Source organism: Camarhynchus parvulus, chromosome 8 (genome assembly GCF_901933205.1).
Source record: "Camarhynchus parvulus chromosome 8, STF_HiC, whole genome shotgun sequence".
NCBI lineage: Eukaryota > Metazoa > Chordata > Aves > Passeriformes > Thraupidae > Camarhynchus > Camarhynchus parvulus.
Window position 1 is genome coordinate 81,489 of NC_044578.1, and position 14,453 is coordinate 95,941.

At 37.0% G+C, this 14,453-nt stretch overlaps 1 protein-coding gene across 2 annotated transcripts in view; it reads left to right on the plus strand.

Annotated features, from left to right (window-relative positions):
* SLC44A5 (solute carrier family 44 member 5) overlaps positions 1-14,453 on the plus strand; it is a 67,944-nt gene that overhangs the window by 39,504 nt on the left and 13,987 nt on the right. For both annotated transcript variants that reach the window (XM_030953250.1, XM_030953251.1), the window contains 8 exons: positions 855-983; positions 1,746-1,806; positions 3,499-3,622; positions 4,516-4,599; positions 7,199-7,311; positions 7,736-7,867; positions 10,556-10,655; positions 13,797-13,889. In XM_030953250.1, coding sequence (XP_030809110.1) covers positions 855-983; positions 1,746-1,806; positions 3,499-3,622; positions 4,516-4,599; positions 7,199-7,311; positions 7,736-7,867; positions 10,556-10,655; positions 13,797-13,889 — 836 coding nt within the window. The remainder of the gene's footprint in view (positions 1-854; positions 984-1,745; positions 1,807-3,498; positions 3,623-4,515; positions 4,600-7,198; positions 7,312-7,735; positions 7,868-10,555; positions 10,656-13,796; positions 13,890-14,453) is intronic.

Consider the following 14,453-nt stretch of genomic DNA (forward strand, 5'->3'; position numbering starts at 1 on the left):
GGAATTCAAACCACCTCACAGTCTTAACGCTGAGGAGCCAGAATGTCTGTCCTTAGTGTGATCCCAGGGACCAGCAGAACCTTCAGAGTCTGTTCATTGGGGCAGCCACTTCTCCATATCCTAAATCTAAATCACAACTTCTCAATGGATGCATTCAATAATCCCCAGTCCTCACCTGATTTCTCACATTAATCCAGTTTATAATGGCTATACCTTGAGTCATGTGAGCATCATTCTTGTCATAGGCATCCCCTGGCTTTGTAAGTCCTTTCTTAGTCTACAGTTAAAAGTCACTTTTGGGTGATTTACACCTAACTTGACAATATTTATATAGATGTAATTGACTGAAGAGGTTGTGTAAAATGATGGAATAACAGTACCCGAGACTTTGAATTTTAGTGAGACTTTCTTTAAATAAAGTTCTCCTTATACATGTAGTAGGAAAAAATTGTATGTATCCTGTGGAAGCAGCTGTCACACCACCTTGCTCTTATATACAGCTGATGATAGATATAGAGGAAGACTTGAGAGGTTTTTTCTTGCTGCCCAGAAAAATAATACTCTTTTCAACAGACTGAAAACTCTTCTTGCCTATCAGAATGTGTAGAACCGAAGAAGATACAGAGAGGGGCTTGATATGCCAGATATGAGGAGAACACACTTTGAAAGTGTTTTCTATCGAAGAATTCTAGAAGTATTCATTTAGGGAATCAAAAGGAGAACATATCTTTTCTAAATCTGGCAGTAAACATTAATGAAGGCAGTGGCATTTTTCTTGCTTTTTCATTACACCGACTTTCCTTACCCTTCTCTACCCAGAGTGTGTCTTTACTTATTTTTTTCTTTTCTTGCAGCTTTGTGTCTCAAAGTGCCCAGACAGGTTTGCAACCTACATTGATGTTCAGGCTTCCTACAGATATAGACCAGATCAGTGGAATTACTTCAGACAGTTCTGCAAACCTGGTTTTAACAATCCTCGCAAGGTGTGTATGTATCTGTAGATGATAAAGTACATTTTTTCTTCAAGCAGTATTTAATATGCATGATTTTATTGAGCTGCATCAAAGATTTGAATTATTCTGATTTCAACATATGAGGAGATGTCCCATTTATGTGATTTGACAGTTGTTTAATCCAGGCTGAAGGTCTTGAATGCACACTAGACCTCCACTCTTCAAATGATTGCTGTTAGCTTAAAAGACTACCTGCAGCTACTCATTCAGTTGCAGTACTGTGGCAAGCAGTATCCTTTAGCACTTAAGTACCCCACAGCAGTAGAGTGTCTCAAACCAATTCTTAAGGCTCCTAAGTCATCTATAGCTACTTGGAAAGTTAGCTAAGAAAATTAATCTATCCTTCATATAACTGATTTTGTACTCAAATGTACTGCGTTACTTTTCCCATCTTTAAAATGTCTTGCAATTCAGCTATATTAATTGGATTAAAATCTTACTTTTCTTTAAGAGAAAAGATAAAGGATAGGCAAGGAACAATTGTCCAGTCAGTTCTGGCTTAGATGCTGATCCAAAAGTCTTTTTATGTCACTAGAAAAGAAAAGAACAGTCTTTTCCCAAATCACAATGACAGTTTGGATTCTCACTTAGATATAAATGTATCTTGCAGCTCCACCAGTGAAATTTGGGGAGGAGGCTACAAAGCCCAGTTTGGGGCATTCCTTCAGACTGTGTGAAAAACAAACATACTGTTATACTGTTATTCAGCATTCCTATTTTTTCCCTTTTTAGTCTATTGCTCAAGTCCTACGTGATGAAGATTGTCCTTCGATGATCATTCCAAGCAGGCCTTGTGAGTGATTCTACTTCTTATACGCATCTTAGCAGATTGTGAGCATTCATATTAAAGCACAGCTCCAGTCTGAAATGTGTTTTGCGGCAACATCACTAGGAGCTGTTTGTTATCTGACATTCACATTCATTCAGTTTTAAAGCATAAATAAATTCAATTTGATAATACAAATATTTATTAATATTAATATTAATGTTAATGTTAATATTAATATTTGTATTTGTATTTGTATTTGTATTTGTATTTGTATTTGTATTTATTAATATTTTTCTAACAGTTGTCTGGGAATATTCAGCATGAGATCAGGTCAAGCTGAGCTCTTGAATCATCACTGATAGCAAAAGCTCTTCAACTGAAATTGTGCCTTCCAAACAAGAGCAAGCGATGCCATTGGCATACAAATGTTGGAAGGATCATATGGCCAGGAGTTGAAGTTCAAACAATACTTCAGCCCAGTTACAATGCAGCTCTCTTTTCAGTGCAATGCTGGCTATGCAGGACATATGGAGGAATTCTGGAGCAAAAAATATCACTATGGTCAGCAAGTGTTTCTGAGTAGATAACCACTGATCTCACAGCTCATCTCAGCTGCACAAGTGTAGTATTGACCCAAAATCTTACAGAAGGAGAAATTGCTGTTTATTTTTGCCATACTTCAAAATAGGGATCATGTAAACCAGGAACATGTCATTAAAAGGAGAAGATATGGATTAAATTTCTAAAACATAGTCTGAATTTGTATGAAAACTGAAGTACTGACCCAAAAGACATAAAATAATTTGCAAAGAAGCTCTTATATTCTTTTAGACTACATCAATGAGCAAAGATTACAGCGGGAGGAAAAGATATGTTAAGATATGTTGCTTAATCATTTATTCAGAATAATTGCTGGGGGAGATAGATCAGACTGAATATTGAGCCCTGGCATCAGTATTTGTTGGAATCTGGTAAGGAAAGCACTGAATGGTTATGTGAAGTACACCTCTGAAGGAGGACTCACCTACTCTTCTCTTTGAAATGAAACCAAGGATGTTCTGCAGCAAAGAACAGAGTAATGAACAGAAAAGAAATGAGTATGCAAACACTTCCTTTTCTCGCTTTTTTTATAATCTCCTCTTCCCTCTCTCTAACCAGTTGTTTCTGTCTTTTTTCCATTGCTTCATCTCCAAGAATATCTAGTGATAGTGGCTGGTACTGGAGCTCATCTGGCATATAAGGAAAACAACACTTGCTGTTATATATTGGTTTGGGGCTAATATGATTCATGATCAGTCAAGTTGAATCTGTCCTTGGGGGCTGGTCTGATTATTACCATAAAATGGCGTATTTGAGAAGCTGCAGTTTTTATAAGCTGCCCAGATACTGACAGAGAGTAAGTTCCACATTTATTACAAATTCTTAAACTCCTATGTATAGTGCTGTTGTTATTTTGTAGGACCTAGAGTCTCCAGTTGAAATCTATGATCCGACCCTGCCTGAGCTTAGACAAAAAGCTTCTGAGCATAAAAATCATAATCTTGAATGCAATGGCTCTTCCAAGATTTGTCAAAGTCAACATATTGCTATATAATCAGTTGAAAAACAATTGCCTGTGAATCGGAAATTATTTAAATATGTTGCAAAACACACATGATAAAAGCAGAGCTTGACATGAGATGTAATATGCAGGCTTTGTTTTGGTATTTTGAATAGTTCTGAAGAGATGCTTCCCAGACTTCTCCACGAAGAATGGTGTGTTGACCGTGGCAAATCAGACTACATTCAAAGATGGAAGAGGGAAAACAAGAAATGTAACTGATCTCAGGGAAGCTGCAAAGTAGGTTTTACCCTTTTTCAGTGTTTGTTGGATTCTGAGATTGCACAATAATTTAGTAATTTTAAAAAATCAGAATCTGTTGTAGCAAATGACTGGGGGTACCCAAGCTAGACTCAGTAGCAAATGGTTTCTCTGTGCCTGAGCACTTCCAAAGTTCTATTAAGGAAATCCAGTACTGTGGTGTGCAGAAAGGAGCAAAAAGTGCAAAAAGCCTAAATCTGATGGTCTCAGTCATTTTTTGAAATAATTCTTGCTTTTTCTAGCAAAAATAAGTTTTGCAAGGAAAGTTACATGAGGTTTAAAATGCAATCCTCCTGCTGCAGGACTCAGGCCAGCCAGGAGTGACCTTGGCTATGCTGTTCTGTAATGACCTTTCCATTGCCATGGGCTGGTCTAGTACTTTGGGCATCTCACCTCATCTGAATGCTCCTGCTTCTGGTAAAAAATAATGTATTGGGCTATTCTTCAGAAAACTATTATATGGGCAAGCATTCTGCAGAATAGAAAAACAGTTCCATGAAGTTGCTTCACTGACCTGTTTTCTGGTTCTATGCTATTAGCAGTTCTAGAGTCACTACTGTTTGTCCCTTGGTACATTGCAGATATTGATAGTATACACTTGCCTTGTGACATAATAAGCAATTCTGACAATAAAGCCTTTTTAATTAATTTTTTCAGGACTTGTAGAGACATTCTTATGTAGATTTTTCTTTGCTGTAACTGCGATTGATGTTGGTTTGATGACAGAACTGGAGTATAGCTGTAAAAAAATTGTAGTATACTCTTATCACTACCAAAGATATTTCAAATTCTTTCACTGATCATATTTGTTGTTTAAATAAATTCTCCTTTTCTACCTGAAGCAAGCTTTTGTTTGATTTTTCTTTTCTCAGTGGCATCAATAATGTCCTGGATGCAAGATCAGTTGGAATGAAAATTTTTGAAGACTATGCCATTTCTTGGTATTGGATTTTAATGTAAGGGGTCTTTTGGTACTTTTAGTGTTTCCAAACTCATTTTGGAATGTGTAGGAAATAAAAATATAGATTGTGTATGTATTTGGTACATATTCTACTTTAAAACTCAAGGAGAAATTGTAATTTCCTTTTATCACACATGATAATAAGATAGTTACAGTTCTGTGGATGAAGTAAGGATATTACAGCATACATACATAGAGTGTTAGTTGATCTGGAATAGCTTTTTAATGTCTTGCCAGTCAGAAAATCAGGAGGAGCAGGGTTCTGTTGCAGCACCCATGTGTCTAGCAATTCCAAAACTGAAAAATCTTAATAAAGTAACTTTCAAGCCAGTTGCACTTGCCAAGTATCGCTAGTACATATATAAAACAGATAGTTTCTAAATTTGTGCAAGCAATATTCAGTTAAACCCATTATAATCCCTAAGTTCAATATGAATCCATAAATCCAATACAGCAGGCAAAGCAACATCAAGAACAAAAATTATTGAACAGTATTAACTTTATCTTGCAATTAATATTAATTAATCACCAATTAATTAAAATGCAGCACAAAAACAAGAGAAATAGCTTCTTTGTTGAAGCAAATATGTAAGTATTTGTGAACTCCGAGCCCATTAATATTGGTTTTGATGGACCAATGTGTTGATCTATTTAAACAGGAACAGAATTTGTCGCCAGGTGAGAACCTTTAACATGCATGTTAAGCATACATTAGTCAATGCTGAATGGAAATCCACAGCATTTAATACATACTTTAGATAATAATTTAGTCAGTGGAGATTTAGTCAGTTCAGAAACACAGGTTGTCAGCTTTTAAAGGTGTTCAGACACTGGTGGAAAGACAGCTTTCTCATAGTCTGATACTCAGCTCACAATATTTGGTAGCAGGAAACTCATGGATATTCAGCAAGCTTGGGTCTCTCTATCTCTTACTGAAATCAGGCTTGTGGTACAGAGTCTTTCAAAGGAGATACCACTGAACACACTGGACAGAGAACTGACCATTGTTTTGAACAGAAATTCTAAATATTGAAGCAAGTTTCCGCATATCAAATATGGTATTTTTTTGTAAGGAAGTGTTACCATTTCAAAGTAGTTGGATATAATTTTCTTCACACTTTTCACCCAATGATAGCATAGATCAAATGATTTCTGGACAAATATATTTAAGTGCCAGAGGTTGGGTGAAGTTTTTAACAGTGAAGTCTTGACACTGAAGGGAGGCTGGATTAGAATTTAAATATGGAATTGCTGTAGTCTTTTTAGCATACCCCAAAAGAACTACTGCTTCAAGCCTCAGTTTAAGGGAACTAGTCTGTTGAAGACAGTTGCTACTGTGTACTGAATTTTGGTGTTACTAGGACTCATGTATAGCTAAAGATAACTTTAGATAAAGGTAATTTACTGCTTTCAAGATGGAGCTCCAAAACTACAACTTTTCTTGAGGAATACATTCTGAATTATTCAGAATGGAAATCATTCAGAAAGGGAAAATACATCAGGCTAGGAAGCCATTAAAGACATAGGACTTAAGGCAAACTTAGAAAATTTTAACTAAATACGCTGATGTGATTTTTTATGATCAGGCTGCTCCATTTTTCAGCATTGGTTATTGGCTAAATAAGCTGGGAACATTCAGAAGAAAAGTTACTGAACACAGGCGAGAAGAGGGTTTAAATTTTTTTGAGTCTGTACTAATACAAAATTTGCATGTAGCACCTACTAAAAATAATGAGACATGAAACGTTCTTTAAAGCATCTGAGCTGGATATTTGTTCAATGGGATTAATATTCACATTGCTTTCTTCATAATTGTTTAGAAAGCCATGCGGAGTGAAAAATCCTTTTGCAATAATTTTTTCCTTTCTGTCTTGCTTTCTAGGAGTGAAATGAAAACAAATATTACATTACATAATATTACATTACATTACATTAATTATTGTCTTGATGAAGAAAAGGCACTGTAAATATCTTTCCTAGGGACTTCATAGAAAGGCTCTTAGCAGTTTCTTTCTATGCATCATAGTGCCCTGATGATTTCCTCTTCTGATTAGTAGAAGCAGTGATGAGTAGAAATTATGTCCTTCTAGCCACCTGATGGTTTTACTCCTAAATGTAATTCTTTTTTTTTTTCCTAGGAAGCTTCTAGAATGTTGTTTACTAACATTTTTTCTTTGCAAGCAGGGATTTTCTGTGGAGGACATAAACCAGCAACTTCCCCACACATAGGTATCCCTCCAATTTAACTTTCTGTGCTGTAGATTAGACTGTGGCCTGAAAAAGGCAGTGAGTTTTTCAGCTGGTGTAAGTGACAAAAAAGGCATTCTATTAATCCCATTCAACCAGCCTGAGAACCTAGTACCCATAAACATTTCAAGCTCTGCCCTGTGAGATCATCATATATAAGCTGTTTGTTTGTAATGGCAGATAACAGCCATGAGAATGTATTTCATAATGAAGATTTTTAAATACTTTTTTACAAATCATGCTATTATGTGAGATGAAGGGACCCTCATTTGAAGTAAGAGGAATGCAAGAAAGTGAATAGATTCTTACACTCATTTTCCCTGTGTTTCTGTTCCTTCACTTTCTAGTGGACTGTTCATTGCAATGATGTTGAGTCTGCTGTTCCTTGTGTTATTGAGGTTCACAGCTGGGGTTCTCTTCTGGATTTTCATCTTTGGTGTGATTGGAATTATTGGTTATGGTAGGTGTAATTTTCTAGCCTCTGAGACTATTTTTTTCTTACTGCTTAAGTCTGGAAAATCAGTAGTTACTTCAATTAAATGGTACAATTGGGTGAATTAATGCCTAGTTTTAGACACAATTAATTGAGAAGGATGTAAATGGCAGCACAATGCAGTAAGAATCCAGCTGTGCTGATACTTATCAGCAGATGTAGTAACGTGCATTACCTATGCACAGTATGCTTAGTCTGTAATCACTTGTACTGATATTTCTTTCCCATATATATGATATCATAATTGGCTAGTCTCACAGTGATGCATTTTTGGGCTTTGCTTACCTGACAGGCTTATACAAAAGCAAAACATTTGTCTTGTAAGATTTTTGTTTAATTTGTCTTTGCACTCTTCATACACACTCCTATTTTATTGATTGTTTTTTAAAAGGTATCTGGCATTGTTACTGGGAGTATGATCATCTTAAAGGAATACCTGGATCTGACCTCACTGTTTATGATATTGGATTCCAGACAGACTTCAAAGTGTACCTGCAACTGAGGCAAACATGGTTAGCATTTAGTAAGTGCCCTTTTACATTTGGTATCTGTAAATGGATATTCAGGAAAATCAGTCAGTGTCTTAATACACTTTCTGCCTTGTTAAATCTCCTCCTCTACACATGTTGCTCAGAGGAGAAAGCAGAATTCCCTTTCTCTGTATTGTGTAAAAATATGCTTTTTTAAAAGAGACTAGTATATTTGTAAGGGGAGATAATGCAATCACACTAGTGATAAGAGTGAAAAAATCTTTTGTTAGGAGCATTCTACTTCCTGTGTGTTCAGTCTTCACCATGGGGAAAGCAGAAGACAGTAATTAAGTTCATCATGATGAAATTGTGCAAGGAAGTGTACTTTTCTCTCTCAGATTATTTTTTCTCCCTCTTTGAGAGCCCCAGAAATGAGATTAATAAGTCACATTAATAACTACACTTGTTTTGTGTCTTGGAATCATAAAATATGCCAAGTTGGAAGGGGCCCATCAGTATGATCAAGTCCAGCTCCTGGCCCTGCACAGGACTCTCCAACAATCCCACCCTGTGCCTGAGAGAGTATTGTCCAAATGTTCCTTGAGCTCTGGCAGCCTTGGGGCCATGACCATTCCCTGGGCAGTCTGTTCAATGCCTGACTCTTGGGGAAGAACCTTTTCCTGATCTCCCACCTAAATCCCCCGACCCAGCTCCAGCTGTTCCCTAGAGTCCTGTCACTGGTCATGAGAATGAAGAGGTTGGTACCTGCCCTTCTAGTTGCCCTTGTGAGGATGTTGAAGACCAGAATGAAGTCTCCTGTCAGTTTACACTTAGGTCACTGAATTTTCTTGTCGTCTGATCTAAGACTGTAAAATGAACCATTTTAAACAAAGTCCTACTGGAACATGACAACCTGCATACACGTTGACCCCCACCAAGAAAGGAGGAGCAGAAGAGGGAAGAAATAACGGTCGAATATTACTTGCACTCCTATTAATGCTCTGTTAGAAGACACACAGACTTTTAACTGATGATGAATGGATCATAACAAAAAAACTGCCTCTCCCTATTGGTAGTTAAATTAATAGAACAGTAGCTTACTGCTTAAATCTCCTGTCTCTTCTTTATGTCTTCATTTACTTCTGTGTTGGATCATTGAGCTTATGAGACATCTTCTATATATATTGTTGAGGCAAAGCTTTTTAGTGTGCTCTCCCTGGAGAATATTAGGACTTTATTATGCATTTTTTCCCCTGTAACACTTCAGGCTCTTCCCCTGCCTGATTCTTAGCAGCCAATGTGTAGTTTACCTAGAGTTTAGTGGCACTTTCACAAGAGTAAATTATAGTACTCAGGAATTAAATATAGTACTCAGCTTTTCCAAAATCACCCAGCAAAGTAAATAGTCCTTAAAGAAATAATCCTTGAAGAAAACGTAGTTGGAATCCTAGTCTAGAACTCATCATGTACTGACATTGCTTGCCTTTTTCACAATGCTTTGGGCAAGTACATTAATCTAACAGAGACAAACTGGAATGAGACCAACTTCAAAGAAACCTGTTTTTATATTCCTTCATGGGGAAATGGCACCTGCAGTTCTGTTGCCAGGGGTAATACTTGGGATTGCAATTCAACATCATCTGTGACTATTGGGTCTCATATTCTGAGACTATGTCTAAGCTGTGGGACCTAAAGCCAAATCTCATCTTCCTTTGCAAACCTTCATATAAGTTTTTGGATACTTAAGGGTGCTGTCCCTTCTGTCTTCCTCTCCCTCCACAGAACTTCTTGGTTTCAGCTGGAGGACACAGGTCCTGCTGCATACAATAATCTGCCCCTACTGGGCTGGTTTAAGTGTTGTCTAATGATCTGAAGCACCAAAAATAAATGGACATGTCTTAGAGTCGGAGGATGTGTGCTTCAGGCATTAAAGACTCAGTCTTCTCTAGGTGAAGTTCCCAGATTTTTCTTACTTTCTACTGCAGAAGTAGGTTTTGAACCAACATGAATAGAAAGCAGACAGAAGTAGACTCTACTGAAATCAGAGTTATGATTCAAATGCTGCTTATAATTAAGAGCTCTCAGCTCTCTAATATCAGAGCATGATTCCAGCAACGCAACTGGAAGATGGAAGTAATTTGACCAGGATGGGCCTATCTTAGTCTCTTTTTTTTTAACTCAATTGAGGTGGAATGAGCTCATGCCAGGGTAATACTCAAAGAAACCTTTTGATTTTAGTATGTCTGCATTTTAGAACAATGTAGATCAGAAAAATGTGCTCTCCATGAAAAACTTGACTCTTCATCTACTATTTTTTATTATCTAAATACTACAAATGAGCAACAGTATAGCATGAACAAATGCTTATATTATGGGCAAATTTCTTGTCTATGGAAAGTACAATTTGTAAAGGATGAATTGTATCTAAGGCTAGATACTGTAGTCACATTGAAGTTAATATTTTTCTGAGAATTATGTGTTCCATTTTTCTGTTAAAAACATAAATATCAGAGTCATATACATTCTGACTAGCTCACTGCAAATAGAATTTTTTTCAATGGGACTTAAAAACCTGTGAAATGGGATTGAAGTTTGGCAGGTGCAGTTGGAGATAGAACTGCTCAGGCAGAGAATTTTACAGAGTTCATGAACAATAGTTCAAATTACAAGGAAAAAATTACAGAAGCAGCATATTGGTTTGGTTCTTGATAAATCTAATTTCCTTATTTGCTTGTTTACAGTGATAATACTTTGTGGTGTTGAGGTCATAATCATACTGATGCTGATCTTCCTAAGAAATCGGATTCAGATTGCTATTGCACTGTTGAAGGAAGGTAGTAGGTATGTTTGTCTGATTTTAATATACATTGAATTTTATTAAATGATCTCTAGAGTGCACTCTTCTTGAGCTCCATCTTGCATTACCAAGGGCAGAAAATTGGGGTTTAAAATACAACACTGCATTTGTTGCATGAAACAGGTTCAACAAGGAATTCACAGGAGGCATTCAAGGAATATCAGTTACCTTTTAATGAGGTTGTGCTTAATAGAGCTTTCTCTTTTAAAGTAAGGTATTTCTTATCTTTCTGCTTCTTGCCTTGAGAATTCATACACTGTTAATGTTACCACATATACTTAGTGCAAAGAAAGTATCTCAGCAGAAAATCTAAGTGTGGTATGCTGTTTATAGGAGCCTGGGACCTGTAAGTGCCAACTTTACTCTGTCAATGGATTGTTCCTTGAGTCTTATACTAGTGGTAGAGGATTAGTGTTGTTTTGGCTGTGGCTTCTCTTTAGGAAAGACTAGGAGATTCTACTGGGTCCAGTCGAACTTCTGTGTGGACAGGCATAAATCTGCAGAGAGAAAAAGAAACTTCTGTGACCAGACATTGTAAGAGGATGTGGTCTAAGATATGTCTTTTTAGTTCTGAGTAAAGAAGAAGGCAAACCAAGATATGGGAGTTCAGGGCTAAAGGGACCTCTTTGTTGTGTGTTTCCTGAAATCTGCATAGGCTTTGTTCACAGTGGTTCCTATTTTACACAGTTTTACACAGAACATTTAGTGAGCTTTTTTTGTTTTGTTTGGGGTTTTTGTTGGTTTTTTTTTTCCTTTGTTTGGTTTGCTTTGGTTTTTTTGTTTGTTTTTGGTTTGGTTAGGAGTTTGGATTTTTTTAATTGAGAGTATTATAAAGGGTAAATGGAATTAAAACTGACTGACTTAAAATGTCAGGCCCTTGGATTTCATTGCAAATAGGCTATGGTCTCATAGGTCCTGAAAGCGAGCCTGTGTTCTCAGAGCACATAGCGTTAGCTCTAAGTTTATCTATGAGCACTTGCTTATGGTTTTCTGCCATCTTTATTGCTGCTGTGGTTCCCAGGAATCATAATTTGGGATTTTTGTCGTGGGATTAAGAAATACTGAAGTTCTGCATTTAGCCAGGTATCTGTTTTCAGTCTTATGCTACTGTGCAATTAGAACATAGCAATTAATTTAGGCAGCACTAAATTATACTCTTTAATTCCCATTCATTAAAATCCAGGAACACTTTTAACATTCTTCAAAACCTTTGTTCACAACTTTGACAGGTGGAAGGATTTTAGAAAGTTCATAAACTTCTTGCTGATTAGTAATAACATTCTGTAGTTTTCCAGAAGCATGGAAAGGTCACTTGAAGGTGAACTTCTTGCTTTCATGCATAATGGATGAGATGAAACACTGTATGTAATTACTGTAAACCTAACAGACCAGGTCATGGATTTAGGAAGATAAAAAATAAGGTGCTAATGATTGGAAATCAAATTATGGTTTTCAATACCTTTTAGCTACATTTTCAAAAATATTAGTTATAATGCCAATAATTGACTTGAAATCCATAGTTAGAAACAAGAGCTGTTAATCAGTGTTTTGGAATAATAGGACTTGGTCTTAATGGTAACTAACTTAATGGTAACTAAGTTGCCCTGTTCTTCTAAGTTCTTCTAAGCCTTTTGATGTTTACATTTTTGTAATAGAGTTCTCACGCACTTTTATGTAAAGAATGATTGTTTTTGCATTCCTTTCTGGAGCAGGAGAAATTTGATGGACTGTTGATTTGACCAGTGTCATTGGAGAGGTGGCAATTTCATCCTCCAATCCAGGGTCCCTTTTCTAATTCTATATATATATCAAGGTCGAGAAATAAACTTCCCTTTTTTATACCTTGGAGGTTCCAGTGTGCATGTTGTTTTATTTCATGTCCTGTTGTGACACTAAGAGGCCTGCCAATAACTGCTGAACACAACCAATTTGTTGTGATTATTTCTCAAACAGCGTAAGTCTGTGTCCTCCTGTGTGACTTGTAATAGACTTTTTTGTCTCTGTGCTCAGACAGCAATTGATATTTGGCTCAAAACCTCTGGATTGGACATGACAGTTTCCTTGAATTCCCCCCAGTATTTACTACTTTACCTTTAGAAAACTGAGTAAATTTTTCTCCTTTTGCAGTCTGGAAACTGCATCCTATAAAACAAATAGCATCAGAGGTGCCCTAAGTCATAGAAGAAATACTGTAGGAAATAGTAGTAGACAAAAAGGCTTGTGATAAAGAGAGCCAGCCTGTAAGTTTGAGTAAACAAAGCACGTGCTTTCTGAATTTACATCCTGTGAGATACTCAGTTGGAGATGTTCACTTCTGGGATAGCAACAGGTTTACCAAGAGGGCTGGTATCAACTCCCACTTCCAGAGAGTGAGTCCCTGGCAGAGTGGGAACTAGCATGCTCAAGTTCCTGCCACTAGTCACATTCTAGCCACAGGAATTAGCAGAAGAATATCGAGTTACATATGCCTTGATATTAAAAGAAGCTGTCTAAGCTGTCAACAGGAAAAGGCAATTATTCATTTTGCCTTCCATTAGTCATAAGTGAGCACCACTTATGTACAGCATGTGCAAGGAAAGTCACGTAAGTGCAGGAAGGTGCAGTCTGTCCAGGCACTGCAGGCAAGTTGACTGTTTCTGCCCCTACATAGCTAGCGCTTAAAGCAGGAAAGTTGCTGGGAACAGAGTTGTCAAATACAAAATAGAATAAGGTAGTTTCAGGTCTGTAGGAGCAAAGGAAGAGCACAGGATGAGCAGAGTGGGAATTAGGACATAAAGGGTCTGCAGCAGCTGGCAAGAAGAAGTCATGGAAATCAGTTAATGGCCTTGGAAAGAGATAGGTCTCTGAAGCAATCATGAAGAAGGAGAAAGTAGAAGACAATCTGGAACATGGCAAATGGAAGAAATTCACTCTAGTACCATTGATAAAAGTGGAGTGGTAGAAATTACAAAGTCAAGGCTTGAATACATAAGAAAAAAAATTCCTGCAGTATTCTGAGATCCCAGTACTAGGTTATGCTATGAGTGTCAACAACGTTCTCAAAGTAAAATTGCTAGAAGAGGACTGATAAAAAGCTAGTTTCTGGAATTGTTACAGCTTATTGATATATTTTGTTTCTTTTATAGGGCAATTGGCTATATAATGTCTACACTGTTCTACCCAATCGTCACCTTCTTACTCATTGCAATTTGTATTTCCTACTGGGCTGTGACAGCTGTGTATCCTTCTGTCTGTGTACCTATCTGGAGCAAGTTTTCTGGTCTGCAAGACTAGATAATTTTCTGCTATTTCACGTTAATTAAACCAATATTAAGAGGACTATTTGGTCACTTAGCACTTACTCTTCTGATGCACTCTTCTGCACTGCACATCTACATGTGATGCACAAACCAGACAGTGCTTTTATTAGAATTAAAAAAAAAACTGGACTAAAAGTCAGGCCAAGGCAGGGGGATCATACAAAGCCTTGTGTACTGCATAAGGTTGACTCTTGGGGGTGAAATGGGCCCTCAGTGAAGAGTGAATATGGTCTTTAATGTGCTGTGTGCTCCATAGGCCTGGTGTTAATAGTTTCTTAGTTAACTGGAGGTGGAATGGGTTATGTATGTGTTTTGTTCAGAAAAATATGAGAAAGGAGCGAGTGAACATACAGTGCACTATCTCCTCTGAATTGCCTAACAGCAATCACTGTTTGTTCCTCAACAACAAGGGCTTGGTAAGGATTAAAAAAGGGGGAAACTGCTGATTAACAAGCAGCTGTTATTTGATATGCAAAGAGTGTC